Raw genomic sequence first — 24325 nt, 5'->3', positions numbered from 1 at the left:
TAAAAAACATTTACTAGCATCAAAAAAATTAAAAGTTCACACTCTTATGTTAACAAAAAAGTTCAAATATACCATATTCACAGCTGTCATAAGAAAAAATATAAAAATTTGACAATCGCAAAAAATTAAAACCACGTACTAAAACAATTCGGCAAAAAAATTTGAAATTTGATCTCGGCTATTTACAGACGGATCACTTTGAAACTTGGAACACATGTGTAAAACAGAAAAATATAAATGTTTTGTTCATGTCAATTTTTCGAAAAAATGAAAGAAAACGTGAAATCCTTAGAAAACGGCCAAAAAAGAGGGTACTGTAGAATCTATCTCCTCCTGGGATTTTCAAGCTACAACATCGAGACAAATTTCATTCGATGCGTAAAGAATTTATTCGAATTTACTGTATGTGGGTGAGGGGGCACTTTTCGTAAATTTTTCGATTTCTCCTCCCTCCCCTGGCCCTCCCCCTTTTTCAAAATATTTTCAAAACTATAACGGAATTTTAAAAACTGCAACCATCCTCTAGATCTTTTATTTGCAAATCTAATGGTATATCTCACAATTCTGTAGCTTCAAAACTGTAGGAGGTGAACGTTCCCCAGTGACAATAAGTGCGCGACGCGCTATGTAAAGGCATTTATGGAGCTAGGTTATCAGGCAAGGCGTTACTTGAGCTCGAATTCACTCACAGATGCAGAGAACGACTGCATGAGCACCTTCTCGCATGACAGCTAGTAGGTGACGATACAGACGTTACTCTTATGTGCCTGGCTAATTTCCTCCGTAAGAAAATGTTAAAGAGTTCCACGACCCCTAACTTCGCGATCTGTCGTGAACGCATAAATCAACGTACAGAGATGGTTTTGGTACCGTTGGATAGGTCAGAATGTCAGGTTTAAGATGAGCATAAAAACAGGAAAAGTCGAAATTGTCGATTTTTGCACTAGACGCTCCCCTCAAAGATTCCGCTGCACTCTCATCTGAAACTTATTTGAAACTTGATGCCTCTGGCTCTTGTCAATGTATTTTGTATGGCTTTCCTAAAATTTATAAGCCAGATTGTGCTTCGAAATTTCAGTTTGGCCCCATTTCTGCTGCTTACAAAACCCCGAGTTTCAAGCTTGATAAATTTTTGGTCCCGATGTTGAACTGATTGACAACCAACCAATATACGGTATAGAGACAATTCTTACGTTTTCGTAGACCGCTTGAAGAGTTTCACGAATATTCAGGATTTAACTATGGCTTCATTTTATGTAGAGAATATGTTTACAAATGAGATAACTATTGATAACTAACTACTCCATGAAACTATTGACATTTGCCTTAATTCATTGTTCAAAGAGATTAATGACATTCTCTTTGGTTTGAACCGCAAATTTTTTAAATATCTTCTTGTTGAATTGTCTGTTTTAGACACTTGTTTTGTATTTGTCGGCAAATTTTTCAGACATTTTGACGGCTTGGATATGGGTCTCCCACTCGGTCCTATTTTGCAAGTATTTTCAGGTGTTACTTTCCTCTTAATTTAAAGCCTGTTTTCTATAACCGATATGTCGATGATACTTTCTTACTTTTCAAGCATCCCTCGCATGTGGGCATTTTCTTTAATTATCTTAATCTCCAATATTAGTCAATAAAATTCACTATGGAGCTTGAAACCAACAATAGTTTATCTTTTCTCGATTGCAATGTTACAAAAACTAATGGCTGTTTCCGGACCTCTGTCTACCGAAAGTCAACGTTTACCGGTTGAAGCTCCAGCTTTCTTATTATTTGCTCATTTCATTTCAAATTTTATCGGATTAAAACATTAATAAATCGTGTCTTCCATATTTGCTCAATTTTCAATGCTATGCACACTGAATTTGAATTTTTGCGCATCTTTTCATTAAATTGGTTTCCGTCGCATTTGGTTTATACTCAAATTAAGAAATTAATGTCTAGGCAATATAATGAAGTAATTACCGACCGATTGTGAGAGTAAGAACCTAATTAATTGTTCTCTTTCCCTACTTCGGTTATGCATCTGAGACTATGGCTAAGAAATTGAAAGTTTTGTTCAACAAACACATTCCGAATATTAATCTGCAAGTGGTGTTGGTGAATAACTTGTAAAATCGGCTCGTTCTTCAGGTATTAAGATACTCTCCCTCTTTTTATGCGATTGCGATTTAACTTTTTTTTGATTAACTTGCGATTTAAGCAATCAAGTGATTTGAATACATGAATAATCCTGCTGATGGTTATCCAATAACTATGATTATAAAAAGAAATCTCATTGAACGATATTTGGTTTACAATTTTCAAAGATCTACATTATAAGTGTTAGAATTAATCCATGGTAAACGTAGAGTTTCTTGGGTTAGTGCGCCGCGTGAACGATGGCTGCAGACTTGACGGCACTGCAACTAGAACGTTAATGAGCATCGCTGTCTCAATTGCCTCGCAAAACCCAATCCATTTTTGATCAATCATGATTGACAATTCATTTAATTTTGATAATAAGACTAGAGCGATTGGATAATTATAATACATATTTTAACGAGCGCTGGTAAAACAATATTGAGGAAAACAAGTAAAGATTCTAAACGTCAATATGTTGCATCAATTGCAAGTTTCTTTCAAAAATGAACCTGCGCTGCTGAGAATCTGGAATTTCATGAAATGGTGTCCCATAAATCGAAATAGAAGCATTCGAGTGGTAACAAAAATTACTTATTTCTCGATCAAATTTATCAGAAAAAGCCTAAGTCCAGATAATTTAAAAACTACATTTTTTAAGAAACCGATGTTGAGAATTTTTTCAAATAGCACCGGAACATAACAACATAACAATAAACTAAAACACGATTCATTTAAAAATCATGGAACATAAGCATCATGTTGGCCATAAAGATGAGATTGAATCAGGGCCACACAAAGTTAGAAACAGTGAAATAACAAGAATTTAGGTTAAAATATCAGGAAAAACTTTGAACTAAAGATTTTAGACGGCGTCAGCTGTCGGAAGTTGACCGGGACGCTGCAGGAGTCTGGGGGCGGAGGTCATGATGGCGATGGCCCCGATGGGCACCGAGATCAAGATCACCAGCACCGCGATGGTCAGTACCTGGAATACAGAGAGAAAACGCATCCTACATCCTGGAGTTTATCTGTGATATTTGTTGATGTCATTAATATTGTCATTTCAATTGTTTACATACAGTTGTTTATATAATCTCCAATGTCTGCTGATAATTAATAATTATCCTAGAGTAAAATTGCCCTATTATCTAACATTAAGAATGAAATTCCTGGACGATATGAAGCTATAGCGGGATAAATATGCTACATGTACGTTATTACGAGTCTCAGTCAGCGGGCATAAGTGTACATACAGGGTTATATGTGTAAGGGGCTCAAATGTATATTTCACCAGTCGAGAAGTGACAGTAACTCGAACCAGAGTAGAGGATAATTTGCGACATCGCATCAATTGTTCTCAGTACAACAGAGATTAAGAGTGAAACTAAGAAAAGCAAACAGACTTCATTACAGTTTTACAAATCAGCAATAATTTACATTGTGAACGACTCGTGACAGTAAAGATGATAGCCGCAGCTACCGACAAATGTTCCGTACATCCCAATAGAGATGAGTTTCAATACTACTCATCTTTATATATAATACTACTGAAGTATACTACTTATACTTCAATACTACTCATCTTTTTTAGTCACAATCGGAGAAGTACGGCGACTTAAACTAACAGCGCAGCCAAAAGTTGCCCCGCTTCAATGCTATATACAAGCTCATTGAAATTCGTTTATTTGCACCATTTAAAAGGTCTTGCTATTGCAACGTCGAACTCTGATAGCACCTTTAACGGCCCATTGGTGCAAAATCGAAGCTCAGTATCTGTCATCTCTTCTAATAGTGCGGTCTGTATATCTGCAGCGTAATTAATCAAACCAGATCTATATAGCAAATATGGTTTTCAGGAAATAGAATTGGTTTCAAGGGGACAGCTTTTTTCACTGGCTGTTCTTCAATTTCCGCAGGAAGCAGCCTGAGGCCAATTCCGTTACAGCTGCTCGACGCAAGCAGGTTTTCTTGGCCTTACTTCAAGCGTGATTGGAGACACCAAAAGTCTAAGGCGCTAGACCTACTTGTTCGGGATATGTAGTGGCTCATAGCGGTTTCAGCGTTTATTAGACCATAGGCCTGTCGCCGATTCTTAACAACGCAAAACATTCACAGCCTGTTGTGGTCTCGAACGCACAACTCACTGCCATTTGCCGATTCTGACCAGAAACTGGTGCACAGAGCTGGGATCGAACCCGCACCTCTTTGCTCCAATCAAGATACCTTGAAATTGTAAACACTAGATGGGCCGCCCTGCTACAATATCTATTATCATAAGACGGATCAGTAAATACCTGACAAACACATCAGTTAAGGAAAAGTTTCTCAACAAAATTACGTCAGCAAAAGGTGCACACAAGGCAGCAGCACAACAAAAGGTCCTAAATTTTGCACCACGAGAATCATTTATCAACTAATTTCTCTAGCTTTCTTACTTTCTCATAGAGAAACACAAGCTTCTTTCATTACACCTCACATGAGACCTGCAGCAAGTTCTTCTCAATGATGCGGCATGGAAGGCTGACATATGCATTCTATTTCATAATCGCTGCAATAATTTTATGAAATTCGCTGTTTTGCAAATTTATTGTGATAATCTTTGTAAACAATTAATTCATTGTGTTTTAGGATAAGAACCTGGACAGTAGCTTTTTGTAGCCAGGCGAGGGCGACGAAGAATCGCTCCCTGATGTTCAGGCCGCTGCCGAGCACCACGAAGAAGGTCGTCACCACGCGACACGTCAGGCTGATGCACAGCGTCGCCACCCCCAGCCCTATGGTGTCCAGCTATGGGGTTTGTTAGCTGCATCACACTGTTGGGAGTCGTTCTCGGAAGTTTCCAACAGCACGTTCACACATATGGCGAGGTATGGGCCGTATGGCCATAACCTCTGCTGCAATAATCTGTTCCCTTAGCTGTGGTAGGGTGTGAGGATGACTTCTGAACCCCTTTCTTTTAGATGTCCCCAAAGAAAGAAATCGCAAATGCTCAAATCAGGTGACTTCGCAGGCCACTGTAAATCACCTCTCAGAGTCTGGGAAAATGCGTTTCAAAACATTGAGTGACATTCAAGCTGTGTGGGCTGTAGTCCCATCCTGCTGGAACCACACGTCTCTCAATGCTTCATTTTCAACAATGTTTTCCATTATGGGCTGCAAGAAATTTTGCAACATTGCAGCATAGCGATTGGAATTCGCTGTTACGGTTACCCCCTACTCTGAGAATGACTCCAACAGTGTGTTGCAGCTAACAGCCCGCATCTTCCAGATATTGTTTTCAAAACATAAGTATTCTAAATGGTATATTATGCTAACCTCTAGGAAAATAAACTTTCTTCTTTATGTACCTCCATTACTCTTTTATTTTACCTCAAAACTGCTTAATCGGTTCTGCTCCACCCTGTATATTGAGAGGTTGAGATTGGATTGACCTTTTAGGCAATTAGAAAGATTTTCCACCCTAATACGAGTATTCTAATTAAAATATTTAATATCAATCTTTAAATATGTGAATTTAAAACTAGAAACAAAACAATTACAATTATAAGACTATATACAAAATAATTAAATGCAGTAAATGGATATAAAATATTTGAATTGTGCACATGTTTATTTCAAACAGTGTTAGCTTTTCTCATAACTTAAGTCTCGTTTCTAGTCGTATGAGGTTTGTTTGGTTATTGTTCAGTTTATGTTTAGTATTGGTTTATTGGTCTGAATTAAATGGGAACAGTGCAGTCAGTCGCTCAGTCACTACTAGTCGGTGTGTATAGAAGGTAGAGTCTGGTAGATTTATAGGACATAAAACTAGTAGATCTATTGATAGTGCTGTGCACTGTGCAATCAGCTACCTATCTGTTATGTGACTCTTCAATGTTTAGGAAATCTGCATTCCTGAAGTGTTTTTGTATATTGAAGCCAGTTAAATGGTCAATATTTAGCTCATTACCTTGCTCCATACAAACTTTACAAAGCTAATGAATAGACTTATCAATAATTGTTTACCCGAAAATCCCTAGGAGACAAAAAAGCTGAAAAATCAAATAAATAAAAAAATCATGAAAAAATAAAAAAATCATTGATTTTTTATTTTTTCGATTTTTTAAAAAATCAAAAAAACCGCCAACCCTGGTTCTCTCTTAACCTGTATGAACGTCTATTCAACTAACACACTTGCTGCTACACAACACAAAAACTTTCCAATTTTACGACCATCGTAAATCAATTAGTAATTCGTCGTCTCTTTTATTTGTTCTAGTTCCGTACAAGAGCCTAACATGGATTATTATGTTTGCAACATACGCTCTAACCACGAAGAACCATTTCGTGATTTTTCGTCTAACCTTTCTAATAATTTTCTATTGCTCTGGTCAGCTCTCATTTTATCCCCGAAGATACTCCTCATTAGCGGTATACAAGTAAAGATTAAACTTCCATGATTCTTGTGGAAAGTTACTATAAAGTGTTTGTTAAGCAAAAAAATTTTTGGGAGGCTTTCGTTTTCTGGAAAACGAAAGCCTCCCAAAACTATTCTTGTGCCATGCAGAAGAAATGCATCAATTCATGTATATTTGCATGCAAGTTTTTTTACTCTGAATCAGCTGTATATATAAGCATGACCCGCACACAACTATTACACAAACTTACTTGTATCTCTGTGCCAATGAGGGCAAACAGCATGGGCTGTAGGTAGCCCCAGGCGGCGTTGCAGTGCTGCCCCACGGGGTTGTCGTCATCGCCCCAGCCTTGCCGCCTGAACCCCACGCCCGCAATGAACGCCATGCTTAGCACCGATAAATTCAATCTAAAACCAGGCACATCCAACATACATTGCTATGTTAATCCAAATCATTATGAATAATTCTATATATGAACGGTGGAACATCGAAACGCAAGTTTATGCTGCACCATCAACTACTAAAAACATCGATAATTAGTGCAAAAACATTCTGACCGCTAAAGAGAGCCAATAGTCTACCGGTAAAAAGCATTGCAAACTGAAGCAACGAGCAGCTCTGGTGGTGTTCATTAGCCCGACATTTGGGCCTTGGCAGGTTCCAGCAGATGAAGCCCATCACGGCCCCGTATGACAATCCTATCACCACCTCCAGAGGCCCATGAAAAATCTGCTGCATCAACGAACCTGCACGCGAATTCGAAAAAAAGAATGAAAACACAATATGAATAGAACTTCATTAGGATCAAAGAGGGCATTTCGAACGAAAGAACAAAATATTACTTGAAATTATTGTTTTGAGGAATTTTGTTTATCTGAGTGAATCGAATTTACTGCTATAGAACGTACCTTTCCTTCAGAAAATGTCATGCCGAGCATGACGCCGAAGCCTGAGATGGCGATAACATCGTCGATGCTGGCGGCCGCGATGACGAGGGTGAGGATGCCCTTGTCGACGCCGTAGCCCTGCTGCGACAACTGCAGCAGGCACGGCACCACCACCGCCGGCGACACCGCAGCCAAAACGAACCTAATGCAACGTAAAACATTAGTAACCGCAATTGAAAGTTCATGATATCAACAGATTATTGCTTTGTTGATCGATCTTATTTCTTTCTGGAGACAATATCACGTGTTGACGAAGGATACAGTCTTAATGTTTTTTTGGATGCCAGACAAGATTGGACTTTGAATGGCAAACGGTGGAAACCTAGCCACAATGTTATCATAAATTTCATCACCGTCATTCTCAAGTCACACAGTAGGGGCAACATTGCCACCATCATACCCGAGCATGAAGCCCCAAAGCCAAGGGAAGTCGAGGAGGAAGTGCGAGACGAAAGCGACGACCGTGGTCTCGACGAGACAGGGTACGAAGGCGAGTCTGAAGACCACGAGCGACATGGCCTTGAGGGCCTTAGGGTCCAGGCCCAGACCGGACCGAAGCAGGATCACCACCAGCGCTATGTTCCTGAGATATGCATGGCGAATGTAATTTTGATGCCTGAAGACCTGGCATGCACGTCAAATGTCACGAAAATTGACTAGCCCATGTAATCCGATTATTCCAATGAACTACAACCAGTTCGTGTTGCCATTTCTATGTCATCAGAAAGACGCCTGACATGATAGCAACTGAAATCTAGAAGCGATTTTAAATCTGCCGTCCGTTGAAAAGATTTGATCTAAAGGCCAGTCTAGTCAAGAAAAGTACAAGAATCGGCGACAGGCCTATCCAGGCCTATTCTTCAATGCCGAGGATACTATAATATACTATACTAATACTTCTGGTCAGCACTTTACAAGAAGCATAATCAAGCGATAAGCTCGCAGTAAATTATTTCATCAAGAAAAAATCTTTTATGCATTACAAATTGTGATAGCGAAATATAATTTAGAAAATTTCCAATTTTTTCGAAAATATATATATATATATGTATATGTTAAGAACAAATTTATCGGCTGACTAAGTGGACGGTTTAATCGTATGTTTGTATCTGAAGCTTAACATGAGAAATTGACGACATAACCGAAATTGCATAACCTGATTGAGGACGACCAGTTGGGGTCGACACTGTCGCCTACGATCGCGACGCTCCGCAGCGCCATGCCCACCAGCAGCATGCCGAGCAGCGGAGGCAGCCCGCACACCTGGGCATATTTTACGTTAATCATAAACAAAATTCCCCTAAACAAATTATTGTAAAGCAAGAAGAAGAAAGCTTGGAAGCTAGATATAATAAAAGACAAAAGAAAAAGTAAATAGGCTTAACTGGCAGCGACCAAATTAACTATGGTGAAACTGCTCCCGTGTCTCTCGACTTTGAGCGTATTAAGAAAAATTTTTGAGAGTATTAAAAACTTACAATCACAGAAGGACATTTCAACACACGTTAAAAATAGATAGGATCAAATCCTTGCACTGAGTCCTGATGAGAAACCGATGAGAAAACCAAATAAATTAAACTCGAATATGAAGTAGAGTAAATATGACAATCTACTTGTACTGTAAAAAGCGGCGGTGTAACTGAAAGAAGGTATCACTACTAAATCAATCTTTTTGCGTATTACATCAAGCAAAAAGATAAAACTTGCATTTTGTTGTACGCGTTTTTGCTAAGTAATTAAATCGTATGATTAGGGTATTAATAAAGATGATATGAACTCAGGTAGTGTACGAATACGGAATACTAATTATTACCAACGAAGGCAATGAACTACTGTACTAATTACATAATGAACTACTCTCACTTAAATATCAAGCTCAAGGCTTCAGTAAATTTCAGGCTTCAAATTGTTCCGCAGAGTACATTTTTTAATTAATATTATTAACATTTCACATATTTTTGACACTAGTGCAGTTAGTCCATAGTTTAATAATATGGTGTCTTGATCTTCGCAACAAAAACAAGCTTTCTTTAAACCAAGTTTCTGATGGAGTATAGATACAACGCACACAACGGGGGAAACAACATGAGGCTAGAGGTAGCTATGTTACCTCAGCACTGCACGTACTTTTTATTAACTGAATCAAATTACATTAAATAAAAATTGAACTGATTCTTGAAGCAAGTGTGGCACGAAGTCTGAAAAATATTACGCAGAATCAGCGAGCTCAGGAATTAAAACAATGTGCGTATGTCTAACCGTGGGCAAGGGCAGTGATAAATGGAGACATTATCGATGAGTGAGCCTCTATACTGAATGCATAAGGCTGCATTAAGCGAACAAATTTCTTGCTTCTAAGCCAAATTAAAGTTTAAGTGAAAGGTAAAATAAAAATAAGAAATAAAATATAAATATAACCCCGAAATAAAAAATAAACTGCTACTCTGTTAACGCAGCAAAGCGAATGTATATGCGTGCTGTATTTTGCGCCTGAGGCTTGTATTTATAGATAAATGTTCGTGTCAAACTGGACAGCAATAAGTCATGTGGCGTATAATGTTACCCTCAATACGAGTTATGGGCGACGGGAATCCTGAGATACAGTATCAAGCAATTTTTTTTTACTTTTACACTTTACTTTCTTTTAACCAATTCCAGTTCTTTTCCGCCTCTCCTCAACAATTAAAATTTCCAGTTGATGCCATTGCAAAAAGTCATCATATTCTTTTAATCCCGTGCTATAACATGAGAGAAATATCAGGGGGGAAGGGGAAAAAAGATAGAATCGACTAGAAAAAAATCGACTTTGAAAAATTAACTTCTTAAGTCGCTAGATATTTGCATTACAAATAAAATGACGTGTTTCTCGATGTTGTAACTCGTAAATTAAAATAGGAAATTTGTCGTTTTTACGTGTAAATTCAGGTTTTCCTTAATTTTCCCCAAATTGTACGAACAAAATGTGCCTGTATTAGTGTTATACATAGGTATATGGGGTTTCAGAAAGATCAATCGTTTTTCTGTGGGTAGACCCTTCACTTGATTCAAACCGTCTTGAATGAATTTTTAGCACATAAACGGCAGAATGTTAATTAGCGCATCATTTGATGCCTGTTTTTCCTAATATTCCTTAATTTCATTCGTCGTAATAAAGAAACGCAGATATCATCTGCCCTTAATGTTGAACACAATTTTAGCGCTCTTTCGTACTGACCTCTTGGTGAAGAAATGATTCGTGGCCAAATGAATTCGCAATCCTGCGTGAATAAATGTGTACGAGTCCCTCTCAATATGAGTGATGGGATGTCAAACTTAATTCAATGACTCCAAATGTGAATTAAACACGCAGGCTAAGCATAAGAAACCAGTCGCAAAGCAAAATAAGATTTCATTTAACCAGAACTCGAACACAACTAATTGCGTTACTTACACGTTTTTATTACCCTTCCACGGATACGAATGATTGAAGTGTTCGATTCGAAAAGAGGTTCCAGCCAAACGTGTTAATGCTTGAACGATGGAAGAAGATATGATAGCTAAGGTACGACAAACACCACCACCAAGTTAGCACGCAAGCAGCAAGGCCAAGGTTGTCATTGCATGGTCAGTAGAAAACAGATAAAAGGTACTCGGACACTAGGTCAAATGCATGTATAGAATACGGATTTTCCCTTACTGATACAATGCGCAACTGCATAAATTAATGTCATATTGAACTAGTTTTGCTGGAAATACATTAGTAGGAATGACATAGTTTCGCCTCTTGAACTAACTTAATGTTAACGTCGTATTTTATTGAGTCTTTCTAGAAAATGTCTAGAAAATGAATAATACGTCCTTGCTTTTAATACCGTGGCCTGTTTCAAGTGCAACGGTAAAAAAGATCGACTGTCGCTCTAATTGATTGAGTCAACCTTGACCGAAAACTTTGTCTCCTTAGCTTTAATTATTAATTTAACAACTGTCAGGTTAGCAGGGCGTTATAATTCTAGTCGCTGAAATTTTAGAGTACCATTATTTCGAATCTATTAATTGATATAAAATCTATTGTGTGGTATTCAAACTAAAATCCGGTTCGACGCATATATTGCGTAGAATATCTATATTGATGATTTCACAATCGTGAAAACATTGTGATTCGGCAATCGGCATGGTTTTAATGTTCTTTACCGCATTCGCTCATGCTGAGGCCTTATATATTTAAATGACCAGACTATGCAGCCATTAACATTTTTGAGTTGAATCTTTCTCAGTTGAAAATTCAAGGTACAGTTTCATCTCAATCTTCAGCATTGCCATGCCTTAGCTTTCAATTTAGGACTCTAGCATGTTTGTTAGTGTCCCCTGCATTTATGTAAAGCTGAGGCAGCATGTCCAACACATCCTCAAGTGATTTGTCGTGGTAGCATTTTAGGCTTCAATAAATTGTGTATCAGGTTTGTATTGTGTGATGTGTTGCGTGATTAAAAATGTGTGATGTGTTGTGTGATTAATAATTAATAAGAATAATAATAAAGACTTACGTCAGCGTTGAATGCATCTTAAATTATTTTCCGAGCACAAAATTTGACATTTTTTGAGAATACAGGTTCTCGAAAATGAATTCAATTTTCATATATAGTATATTGTATAAGGCAATAACATATGAGTAGTTAATATTCCGGGATCATTCATGGCCTCAAGGCTGTGTTTTGATCAATGCTTGCGTCTCCTAAACTGTCATTGTTATCCCAGGGTTTGGACGAGCAAACGTTCGGCTGAAGGCTCTTATTATCTAAGTTGCCTTACCGAATCATAGGTAGAGGAATATCACTCAGGTGAATACAACTTATTTTCTTCTTCATTGTTCACTGCGAGAGCAATAGTCAGTTCATTACCTTTTGCGGCAAACATTCTGGTATCAAGTGTTTTGTTCAATAATTGAATTTGATGCTCACAACGTGCTATAAATCTTTTGCAGATTTTGCGGAATTAGAACACTGATTTTAAGGTTTCAAGTCTGCATATAGGACATTGGTTATCTTTGTCATCACACATTGTATACGAGGTGGGTGAAGAGAGGAATGATTTTAAAATTGTAAAGTACCGTTGATTGGCCCTTAATTGTTAGGCCGTCTGCATTGTACAGTAATTTTTTATCCAAATTACTGTATGCTTACCTATCTTTCGCATATTTCGTTAATCACAATGAGGAAAAATTTGTAGTACAAACCTCTTGCAACAATGTAGCTTTTTCCTACCTTATCCTTCCTTCCTAACATTGCCATGTTCAATGGAAAGTTCGGACATTAATTCTCCAATAATTTGTAATTTTTCGAAAGTCACCCAATTCATAATACTTCGATTTCACTCTGGTACCAAGCTCAGTGATACCACGAAAAATAAGCAGATAATTACTGAGAACAAGCAACTTGATTACTTACGGAGTTGAGACAACGATTTGTATCCTTGTTCGTACGCGTTTCTCGCGTTTCTCTTGCAGCGACATGGTGACTGCTTGACTGGTGAAGACTAAGCCTAACCATGCAGTCGAACTCTTGCGTGAAATGGCATTCCACACATGGATCCAGCTTTCTCGATGAATTAGAAATTAGAACCTGAAGTATATGGGCACGAGCAGCTAAAATACACGAGCATGTCACCATATAGGTACCTCAAGTTGAAAATTTCAATAACTGCCAGTTCCAAAATTTTTTAAGCTATACTGAGTTGTCTACACGCCCAGTAACGCCCAGTAGCCGCCATTGATTAAAATTATCATTATTCACTGAAGTAATCATGTAAACCGCACCACAATAGGATACAATTGTAAACCTCACCTGAAAATATTGAAATTTTGTATTCCTTGTTTGAATAACCGAAGGTACATTTTTCAGTGCCTGTTATCAGGCAATGCACTGTCATCACAATATCAAGCAGTTTCATCCCAAATCATAGCGACCTGAAAATTAAATAAAATACTCGTAGGCCCTGAATGCAAAACCGAACGTTCTTCTGTTGCTCTTTCTGCCAATTAAACGCTTACATGTTAGTTATGTGTGCTATGATATGGATTTGAAATTTATCTCTTGAAGCTACAGGCATAAATTTTTTTACTGCCACGTATATATTAAGAAATTTCTCCTGCACCCTTAAATCATATTCCCATGCCTTCAAGCAGCCTGTTGTTTTTAAATATAGCAAAATAAATTAAGATATTTTTGTCCTATAATTAATGAAATTAAATCTAACTATTACGTAAGCTCAAAAAATTGGTTAATTCAATTCTCATTTCGTATCATCGTATGTCTTAACAAACGTACGCTTGTACAAACAGCGACGCCATTCCATGAGCGGGTGATGGTCATGGTTCGCTCATATACTAGCGTCTGACATGAAACAGCCTGGATAGCTGCTCTTTTTGATTCTTACGCAGATTCGGCAATCGTGCAATCGACTCCCGCAATAAGCTCCAAATTGCAAGCCGAATAGGGCAGATGGCCGATTTGAACCTGATTCACTTCTGAACCGAGTGGATGAAACCCGGGGCGACCCTGCATGGAATCTAAAATTCGACTGGGCGTGAACAAGGCAACCTTGGATCGTGTCGTGAGTTGTGGTGCTGCTGCAGCCCGGTAATGAAAAAATACAACGCACTGCCCCCCTCTCCAACCTGGGGCGACCGCATCAAGTATGCCTTCTCATGTCCTCCTCACGGCAAGGTGGGTACCATGTTAAAGGCCACCACATTATTTAGCACTGGCTACTCTTCTCGAGTAAGATATTGCATGGCCACGCGGACGTGGCCAGTGATGAGGACCGGAAAACCACTTTCTTGGAGATTTGACATCCGACTACTATTTTTTATGTGGACACCAGCTAAATGAATCCTATTCAAAGAATTTTCGTAACAAATAAATTTTTAGAGGTGGCGCAAAGCCAGTAATAATTAAAAAAAACGTCGCGTAAGGGGTTCCCTGCCCCATCACCTTGGTAAACAGAAAGTTCACTTCCGCTGTTCACTGTATAGAAGGTTCATGTGTTTCGCTGTAGGCTATTTTTTTCTGGACTCTATTATTGTCTTGCAATGTTATCTAGTACAATTATTTGCATTTCATCTTTATCTCATTCACCGCCTATCATAAAATAGTTCGTTTCAGATAGCAATTAAATTCCTAGCTATTGAATTACGCCACTAAAACGGCTCGATTTTATCGCGTCTACGATGATAACAGGGCAGAGATTAACGAAACTTCGCTAAGTTCACGTAACTTTTCGTACTTACGTTCAAAAAGTTACGTATGGCGTAAGTCAGTCAAAATTTGGCATTAACAAAACTGTCTTACGCATGACTCATCTGAAAAGGTATTAGCGAAACCATCCAACTAACTGACCAATCAGAGGCTTTGGATTTGCTGTTCCTAGCTCCTGTCGACTCAGTGCGCAGAGCGCGTGGATGGAAGGAGGTTGTGTCGTGTCAGCGGCATCAGAGTAGACTGACTAGGGTGCATATGGAGAAATAAGTGTGACGTTATCCAAATAGCAATGCACTTGTTGTGATCATTCATCAAAATTTCTTGCAATCAGGGCAAAAAAATTGCACTATGCCCATTCAAAACTAGAAGACTTTTTAGAGAGACATAGAATTTAGAAAATTTTACGAGTTGGAGTTGTGACTGTCAGAGAAAAAAAGAAATATGTGTACGGAGCTAAAAAAATGGTTGGCTTGTCAACCTCCACATAATTTTGAATCAAAAAGGCATGAAGATATTTTGAATCAAAAGGCATAAAACTCTTGAACTTGAATATCAACATTTGCTTGTAAATTGAAAGACAGGATGAAAACAAATTAGCTTCTGGTATAAACTCAATAGAATATTTTTTCCTAAAAGCACTAGCACGATCCCATATTATACCTAAGTCTCATTATTTACAAAATTCTATTACAATTCAACTTGCATCTAGTAAATTAATAGTCTCATATTGCTTCAACACTCAAAATTTGTACGTAACTCCGCTTACGACACCTCCGAGCAGGCGTACAGTTATGCACAAATTTTTGTACGTAGCTTCCCGCGCAAATGTTTCGATAATAACACTCAGTAGAGTCACGTCTACTTAGCTGTACTTACGCTAAACGTTAGCGGCTACGTATACTTAGCATGTTTTGATAATCCGGCCCCAGCTGGTCATTATATTGAGAATTTTTTGTTTGCTGAACTTTGCAGCATTAGTGATAGAATGTTACGAACATGTGAAAGTGTTTAAAATATCTGTTGTTTGAATGAGAACAAGGAAATGAAAGAATTTTAACACACTACTTAAAACATCATTCCTTAATGAGAAACAAAAAGGAAATAATATAACTCAGTACTCACTGCAGTGAGTGACAGAGAGCGCATTTTCTCGTCGACAAAAACTTGAGATCACGGACAGACGGACGGACAGACAGACAGACGGACATGGCGAGCACAATAGTGCATTTTTTCCATAAATGAGAAAATGCGCTAATAATATGACCGTTTTCAAACAATAATGCGTTGAATTCAAATATAAATCTAAGTCGTTCTTCGGTATTCGCTACCAACTAGCAGAGAATTCCGTTAGTGTTGCACCTATAATTCTAAAACTGCCGAGTTAAACTGATTTCGATGGTCATTTAACTCTAATATTAACTATAATATCGATATATAATAGGGAAAACATAATATCAAATAATGATCAATATATAATTCATATTTAATTAATACAAATAAATATGATTCAGTGATTAATATATGTTGTAATAGCTATGATATTAATATTCAAACTTTGGCGTGAGGTGGGCGAGGTGCTGACGCAGGTAGTCCAGCTGCTCCTGGTCTGGGGGGCGCTGTACGCCATCACTGGGGACGCCGCGGCCCCGGGCGGACACATCTTCTCTCTCCTCGTCGTCTTCGTCTGCTCCGTGATGGGCGGCAAAGTCACCGAGGTAAACAAATATTACTGGACAATATTACGTGTTTTATTGGTGGGTGACGAATGGCCGGGGATTTATTGACAGCGGCCCTCCGGTAATGTGGCAGGTAAATAGCATACCAGCATACCAACTAAACTAACTTTTTATCCCTTTAAACGATCGTTTGAAATTTGAGTTCGTCTGTTTCATATATAATAACTGGGTAACATTAGTCATTTATTCTAGTAAAAAATTTTAAATGTTGATCAATATGTTCCTTTTCCGTATGTGCTGCAACGGGCTTCAAAAGTATTTTTCGATAATTTACGTTTTCCGTGTAAATTAACGGAGCGATTATTGAATGGTTTTAGGAAGAACCGTATTCATATCAGAGGTTGTTTGAACTTTTGCAATAATTTGTTTTTATAAGTTTTTATCTTTTACCTATTTATTTCTAGAGAAAGCTGGTTTAAAAAGCAAGATGTTTTGTGTTTATTCCTCGATGTTGAAGGTGTACGTGTAGAAGAGCTTTGATAAGATTACATCTTTGTCAGGCATGCGGGCTACCCGCGCTGCTAGGGATGTTGCTGGCAGGTATTGCGCTGAGGAGCATCCCGGGCGTCAAGATCATTGGGGATAGTCTCAACCCCAGCTGGTCTGCCTCCATCAGGTGGAGTTTGTAGGTCATTATACCTAACCGTCTAGTCGTGTTCCAGCTCCAGTCTAATGTGAACAGAATTATGAGTTCCTTTCAACCGCAGTATTTCAATTTTTCAATATTGTTCTTTAGAGGTATAGATTTGATCAATATTATGTTATATATTAATGAAAAAATTGTGCAATCCTGCTTTAGTTGAATTTTCCCGTTTTAATGTACTACAAATTCATTGACTTTTTTGCGTTTTAGACAAATTGAACCTAGGTCATGAATGTCTCAGGTAAGCATTATTGATCCTACAAGATGCGACACCAATATGTTCAGCAAACTGCTAGTTAGATACAGTTTTGAAAATTTGTTTCATGCTTCCTATCCAGCGTTGTTCAGCAATTTACTTTGAATCACAAAGACTTAACTGGTTGTCAGGCCATGGCAGCTCATGAGCCATTCTTTTGGCAGGAAAATGGCCCTGGTGGTGATCCTGCTTCGGGCCGGTCTGGGCCTGGACCCTAAGGCCCTCAAGACCATGTCGTTGACGGTCTTTAGGCTCGCCTTCGTGCCCAGCCTCGTCGAGTCCACCACCGTTGCCATCGTTGCGCACTTCCTCCTCGGCTTTCCTTGGCTGTGGAGCTTCATGCTCGGGTACCGTGTTAGCGTTCTTCAACGTATGATAAATTACAGACTATAGACGGAGCAAAATATAAAAAAATATTCAAAATATAAATTAAAATTCCCACAAGCAAAAATTCTTGCCTTATATTTATTACGATTCATCAACTGATAGTTCTGGCGATACTACCCACATACTCAATGCCTGATTATTATTTATCATCTACATTTTTTTATTCATAAGTTGTTTTCTGAGAATAGTGCCTATCCTAACATTATACCTTGAATTAGATTCATCGTAGCGGCAATATCACCATCAGTAGTAGTGCCGTGCCTGCTGCAGTTGTCGCAGCAGGGCTACGGCGTCGACAAGGGCATCCCCACCCTCGTCATCGCGGCGGCCACCCTCGACGATGTCCTCGCCATCTCAGGCTTCGGTCTGATGCTCGGCATGACGTTCTCTGAAGGTAAGTAATTCTCTCTGAAATCAGGTGTAACCGGAAAGAATTTTTCAATACTTAAATAGTAGTTTCTTATAGTATGTTCACTTGAGGGAATTCTTGCGAATTTTTTTCAGTGCATAAACTGATTACAAAGTAGGCATTGATCTGAAAAATATGCATTGCATCTTCAGATTGTTCTCATTTCCTATGATAGAATTGGTGTCGGGTCGTTCGTTCCAGTGGTTCAGGGAAAACGTGGCACAGGTCACAGGTTATAAGCGTTTATTAGAGTTACAGTTACACTTTCAACACAAAACCATTTCGTGGCAAGGGCAGCGTAACATGCTCACGAGCTCCGCCCGCGAGTAAATCTCTCTTAAAACTAGCTCTCGAATCAACACGCCGCTGATCGAAGACACCTCGTCAGCTAGCGGTAACTCCGCTAACCGAACATAAAAACAAAACCGAATTTTATCAAACAAGGAAATTTAAAAAATAAAGATACATTTCTAAATCAGAATTTGATGTAAGGTTAGCGTGAGACAGGCAATACATACACAATACAGAAATGTCTAATTCTACCCTACAACACAGTGATGATTTCCTATGATACATTTCACATTCTATGACAAGAAGAAATACCTTACATCTGTCTCACAATCACTGGCAGGAATTTCCCAACCGCTTAAAAGCTCCTCTTATATGAAAATTGTATATTTTAGTTTGGAATGACCTGCACCCATACAGGATCGTTGACGTGGCAACTTCTCCATGGACCTCTGGAAGTGTTAATGGGCTTGTCTTACGGGGCCATGATGGGCTTCATCTGCTGGATCTTGCCTAACGAACACCACCAGAGCCGCTCGTTTCAGCAGTTCACCATTCTTATCAGCGCCGGCTTCTTTGCACTCTTCGGCAGTCAGAAGGTTAGGCTAGGTTCTGTCAGCTGACGATGTTCATTCAAACAGCACAGCTCACTTATGACCAAACCCCCTTACGAACCATCAGAGTGGGAAAATATGCACACACAGTTTATGGGTGTTCATAGTTGCGAGAATCCTGCAATATATGCAGGACCCAATTTAATACATTCGTATACAAATAAGTATGAATTCATAATGAAAATTCATACACCTATGGAAAGAGAAGGATTCAATTTTCTTCAATCTATTCAAACGCGGAATTGGGAGGACTAAATTTTTTATCCTTTTCAAATGCGGAATCAGTCACTTTTTGAGCGTTGGTTAGGACGCATATGAAATAAAGATCTGGTGGTTCTACACTTCTGGGCCTTCTGGCCACCGGGATCACCTGATCTCATCCCATGAGACTATTTGTTATGGGGTTACGTCAATGAAGCTGTATACGTCCCGCCTCTCCCAGGAACTCTGCTTACATCCCGCCTCTACCAGTAATTCAGGTTGATCTGAAGAACCGTATCAATGCTGCAGTGCACTCAGTAACAGAAATTTTGATTTAGAAACTTACAAGCGAAGAAAATTCTACAAAAAAATCATACTGTCTTGTTTTCTAAAACGTTTCGAATTTCAACTCCATCGTAAGTTGACTTTGTTCGAAAATTCTAGAACACAGGTAAATCAGTAATTGGTACAGTCAAGTGTGTTTTCACGAGGTTTCTTGGCCGTCCAATTACCCTCTTGGGGCCATACTTTCAAAATTCGCTAAGTGAACTCAAGTACTTAAGCTCTATTTTCTTGTCTATGATTGGTGGATTTTGCTTGAAAGGCCTTCAATGATTGGCTGATATGAACTTACGATTTCTTAATCTTTTTTTTTTTTTTTTTTGAGAGTATGGGCTTAATTTGAGCGATCGGAGAGATATTTGATGATCTTAATTTTAATTAATTTCCAAAGATCACGACTATAAATTTTTTTTTTTTTTTTGAGAGTATGGGCCTTGATTTTAAGCCAATATTCTACAACAGATACATTTATGGCACTTTTTTAATTTTCAACCTCTCACGTCAAACTCTACTTCAGTTACCTAAATTTGCAACATAAATCCATCAAATTTACCCTGCAGCCTGTCCGTCCTCGATTGCAATATTACTAAATCTAAAGCCCTTTTCACACTTCTGTGTTCCGAAAATCGACTTTCACAGCTTATATTGTTTTCTATTTAAAATTAAGGGGCACTTTTTAGCCGGGCTTTTTTTAATGAATACTTTTACATCAGGGCTTTTGCATCTTTTTATATTTACCATGCTATGCTCGCTGAATTCAAATCATGCGCAATATCTGCTCGTTTAATGAATTTCTGACTAATCTGGTGTTTTCCCAAATAAATAAATTCATGTCCAAGCGGTACAATGACGTTGTTACCGAGCACGACAGTATGAATGTTTGTCATTGCTCTCTTCATACTTCAGCCCTGCCTCCGAAAATACGTCAAGAGAGCTATAACCTCTGTTCTCAATGTACTTCCCAAATGTTAGTCTTCGTGTTTTATTGGTAAACAATTTTTAAATTGATTCCTTTTTAGGTACCAAGATATCCTCCCTATTCAAATGCGAGCGTCCCTAATTTATAAATACAGTTGTGCACGATGTGCATCTGCGTATGTCGTGACGATGACTTGTAATCTTTATTCTAGGGTCGCAGTACATAAAAGGAAGAGTTGTACATAGAACTGGATCGCCCCCCCCCTCATTCGGCTGTGCGCACTCGCACCGAGTAGTGCGATGTTCAAATTCATGAAGGTTACTTCATGGTTTTAGCTTCCATTTCCGGTGTTTTCGATTAGCGCATTTTAAATTGCAATGTACACTTTTAAACAGAGGCCTTGTTTAAATTCAGCTAATAGCTGTTTCCACTTGAAATTGTAAATTGATAGGTTTTACTGATACGGTTTTTTTGTTGTTATTGTAATTGCCCATCCTGATAGTGGAGACTAGGGAGGGAGAGTGATAGGTCAGTTTTTCAGGGCACTTGGTGCCACTGGTAGTTCTACGACCATCACTAGCTCGCTGACCCGCCTGAACCATTTTTGTATTACACAACACCCTGGACAAGCCAGGTACTCATTTATCAACTAGAGTTGGATGAATGGCTGAGTTAACCATGAGCTGAGTTTCCCAGAAGAACTTGTCCTCAGTGGGACTCGAACCCGGGAGCTGGGTGCGAGAGACGGAGTCTCTCACCACTGCACCACCACACCTCAAGGCTTTATTGTAATCTTGACTGTACTAATTACTGATTTATCCGTGTTGTAGAATTTTCGAATTGACGATGGAGTTGGACTCCGAAACGTTTTCTATAAAGATAGTATGAATTTTTGTGGAATTATATTTGCTCTTAAGTCTCTTATTAATTAGCGATTCAGGTAAACGAGTGTTATAATTACCTAAGATATGCTTTCTGTAGGATGAGTTTGGTTACCATTAAGATGCTTGCCGTGCAGCACAAGATGGACATATTGAACATTTATAAGTATTTAATAGAAAACTTTGGATAATTGGTGTATAAATTATGCATTTTGAATTGATACTCAAATATATACGAATTTATTAAATTGTGTCCATCGTCTAGAATAACCCTGTACATGTGAATTACAAAATTCGATTCATTGCCGATTCCAGATTAACTTCGGCGGCGCAGGAGCGCTAGCGGTTCTGTGCATGGCGTTCATAGCGGGCATCGGGTTCAGGCGGCAGTCCGGGGGCGACAAGAACCTTGTGGGTCAGCACTTCACGGTCGCCTGGGGCTACCTCATGCCCATGTTATTTGCTCTCATGGGCACCGAGATACAAGTATGTATACGTAAAAGTTACAATACGGCTCTACCTCCTACTCATGATCGAGAAAAATACTAGTATAAGTATCCACATTCGGCTTCCAAATATTCAAATACTTCTTAAATTGGACCACTACCGAGTACGAGAATTTATGTATCTTAAGTTGGTCTAACGTTTAATATTTTACATTCATTTATTATCACATTTGAAGTCCATTTCTTAAAGTAAATTTCTAATAAAAAAGAGACATTTTGTAACATATTGCGAACAAAATGTGCGCAGATCATGCAACTAGAGCTCGACACCATATGGTTGGGGGTTGCCCTGTTGTGCATCAGCCTGACGTGTCGCGTGGTGACGACCTTCTTCGTGGTGCTCGGCAGCGGCCTGAACATCAGGGAGCGATTCTTCGTCGCCCTCGCCTGGCTACCGAAAGCAACAATCCAGGTACTGCTGCTTTTATGAAATCGTACATTAATCTAATATCGAAATCCTTAACCAAGTCACCCATTACGGCTTATATCTCATCGGCATTAAAATCATGTTTGTAATTGTTGTACCTCCAATTTTGTTGCATGTGTTTCATTTATATGAGCATGATGATGTTTAAATAACTTCATTTTAATTCATATAAATTGCATCGGGCTGAAGGTTCACACTCATTTTCTTAATTGAATCAGTAGTCATGAACAAAAAATAGTTCGTGGAACTCCACAACCCTAGATTGTGAGCAATTTTTAATCATAATTTGAATAATAAATTGACTTGATATGACAAATTTCTTACCCTAGGCTGCGATAGGCTCCACAGCGCTGGACTACGCCGTTCGCATCGGAGCCGACGAAACCGAGATCGCTCTTGCCAAAAAGGTACATTTACTTTGTTTCTAAGCCAAGCATTTGATTAATGGCACAATCTTTTTAATCCTTTTGGTGGAAAATGAATGGAAAAATTTTCAGTTTTTCCACGAAACAAATTTGTGCATTATAAAATCTAGTAATTTGGGTAAAAGTCAATGTAAAGTTTTGATTTTTTGATGTGGTAATTAAGGCTCAAGTTTGATATCCTTTTCTTTTTTTCGGCTTAAACCTTTGTCCGACGTGTAACTTTAATTTACTGCACATAATTTAGTCGGGAGATTTTTACTGCTTCCAATTAATGCCCTGTTGTGAAAGGTTCTGAAATAAGCCATAGAATAGAATAGAAGTGTCGGCACTGAAGAAATAGGCCCATGTCTTGTACTTTTCGTGACTTGATTCACAAGTGATCCGGCCTTTGGAACCCGATCTTTCCATAACTGAGGATTGATTGAGATAGCTGCTGGACTTATTGCCTGGTCCGTGAGGAGAGGGGAAGAATTTCCATTAGTCTTGCTGGATTTTAACAATTTAAAAAAAATCCCAAAAAAAAGCAAAGTATAACAGCCAATTTAGCGAAGATTGCAATGTCCTGCATGGGTTTGCTCACCCAAATATATTTATGTTTGTGGAGCGTCAGTAATTTTACAGAATTACGGTGCTGCAGGTGCTGACCATCGTAGTTTTGGTGATTTTGATCTCTGCGCCCATCGGGGCCATCGCCATCATGACCTCCGCCCCCCGACTCCTGCAGCGCGCTATTCAGCCCGCGCCCTCTACCAGCGTCTAATGAATAGCTTACCTCCATGGTGGAGTTTCAGTGTCATTTCATTTTTCATAATATTATTTTTACAAAATTTTTACGTGTAAATTTCTACTTACTGCTTTAGTCCACAATGAAGATGCGCCACTTTGAGAAATGGTTAGATTTGGGCCGATGTTACTATGGTTGAGACTTGAGAGAACAACGCTCCTAGATATCTTTGAGGACTTAATTAGGACGAATGATCGACGAGAAATGCCACACTCTCATGTGCCTCAATAAATTGCGAAGTGCCTCGCTAATTTCATATTCGTTTTCTTTAGTTGATTGTTAGAGAAAAACATTCTAGCACAAACTACAATAAATTTTTCCATATGATATACAAATTATCAACGACAAATAAAACTACTCGTAAACATAGGATATTTAGAACGTAAGACTTTTTTGTCTACTTATACGAATTGTACCAGTTACTACTCCCTGATTCATGTGAATTTCGGAATAAAATTCCAGAAGGAACCTGAAGTAAATTTCGAATTTTTATAAAATCTATTTAAATCTACTTTGAGTTATTTTCGACGCCTATATCAGTGAAACACTTCTAGCAATAAATCAAGAAATATAATAAATCATCCAGCATGATTTTCAATTCTCCAATCGTGTGGCAAGTCACATGTATATTATACTCGGGATAAGTCAATGTGTGACATGCGAACCATCAACTTTTCTATGCCGATATAGCCATATAGGTTATGTATTGATACTGTTATAGGTCCTTTAACATCAGGCGAGTACTGTAGCGATGCTAAACGTTCAGAAATACTTAACATCGTTTTCGAAAATGAAACCCAT

The 24325-nt window shown here is 38.5% G+C and overlaps 2 protein-coding genes across 3 annotated transcripts; one reads left to right on the top strand and one right to left on the bottom strand.

The window, feature by feature from the left end:
• Positions 1–2822: 2822 nt before the first annotated feature.
• On the bottom strand, positions 2823–12959 carry LOC108666321 (sodium/hydrogen exchanger 9B2-like). The gene is made up of 7 exons (XM_047880475.1): positions 12930–12959; positions 8628–8734; positions 7872–8054; positions 7433–7613; positions 6775–6960; positions 4765–4914; positions 2823–3112 (listed from the first exon to the last, which is right to left on the bottom strand). Exons 1-7 carry the CDS (start codon positions 12957–12959, stop codon positions 2990–2992), a joined length of 960 nt encoding a protein of 319 aa, XP_047736431.1. The 3' UTR covers positions 2823–2989.
• LOC108666350 (sodium/hydrogen exchanger 9B2) lies at positions 12213–24324 on the top strand. 2 transcript variants are annotated; one of them, XM_018153202.2, is made up of 11 exons: positions 12213–12288; positions 13887–14172; positions 16272–16421; positions 16943–17058; positions 17506–17688; positions 17947–18122; positions 18846–19024; positions 21698–21868; positions 22136–22300; positions 22645–22722; positions 23378–24324. In XM_018153202.2, exons 2-11 carry the CDS (start codon positions 14089–14091, stop codon positions 23498–23500), a joined length of 1425 nt encoding a protein of 474 aa, XP_018008691.1. In that variant the 5' UTR covers positions 12213–12288; positions 13887–14088; the 3' UTR covers positions 23501–24324. The 2 variants fall into 2 exon arrangements, with proteins under 2 accessions (XP_018008691.1, XP_018008692.1); XM_018153203.2 differs by lacking the exon at positions 12213–12288 and adding an exon at positions 12430–12518.
• The last annotated feature ends 1 nt before the right edge of the window (position 24325 follows it).

Source organism: Hyalella azteca, unplaced genomic scaffold (assembly GCF_000764305.2).
Source record: "Hyalella azteca isolate HAZT.00-mixed unplaced genomic scaffold, Hazt_2.0.2 contig5432, whole genome shotgun sequence".
Taxonomy (NCBI): Eukaryota; Metazoa; Arthropoda; class Malacostraca; order Amphipoda; family Hyalellidae; genus Hyalella; species Hyalella azteca.
The sequence above is the reverse complement of the archived record's forward strand: the minus strand, read 5'-3'. Positions and strand labels throughout refer to the sequence as shown.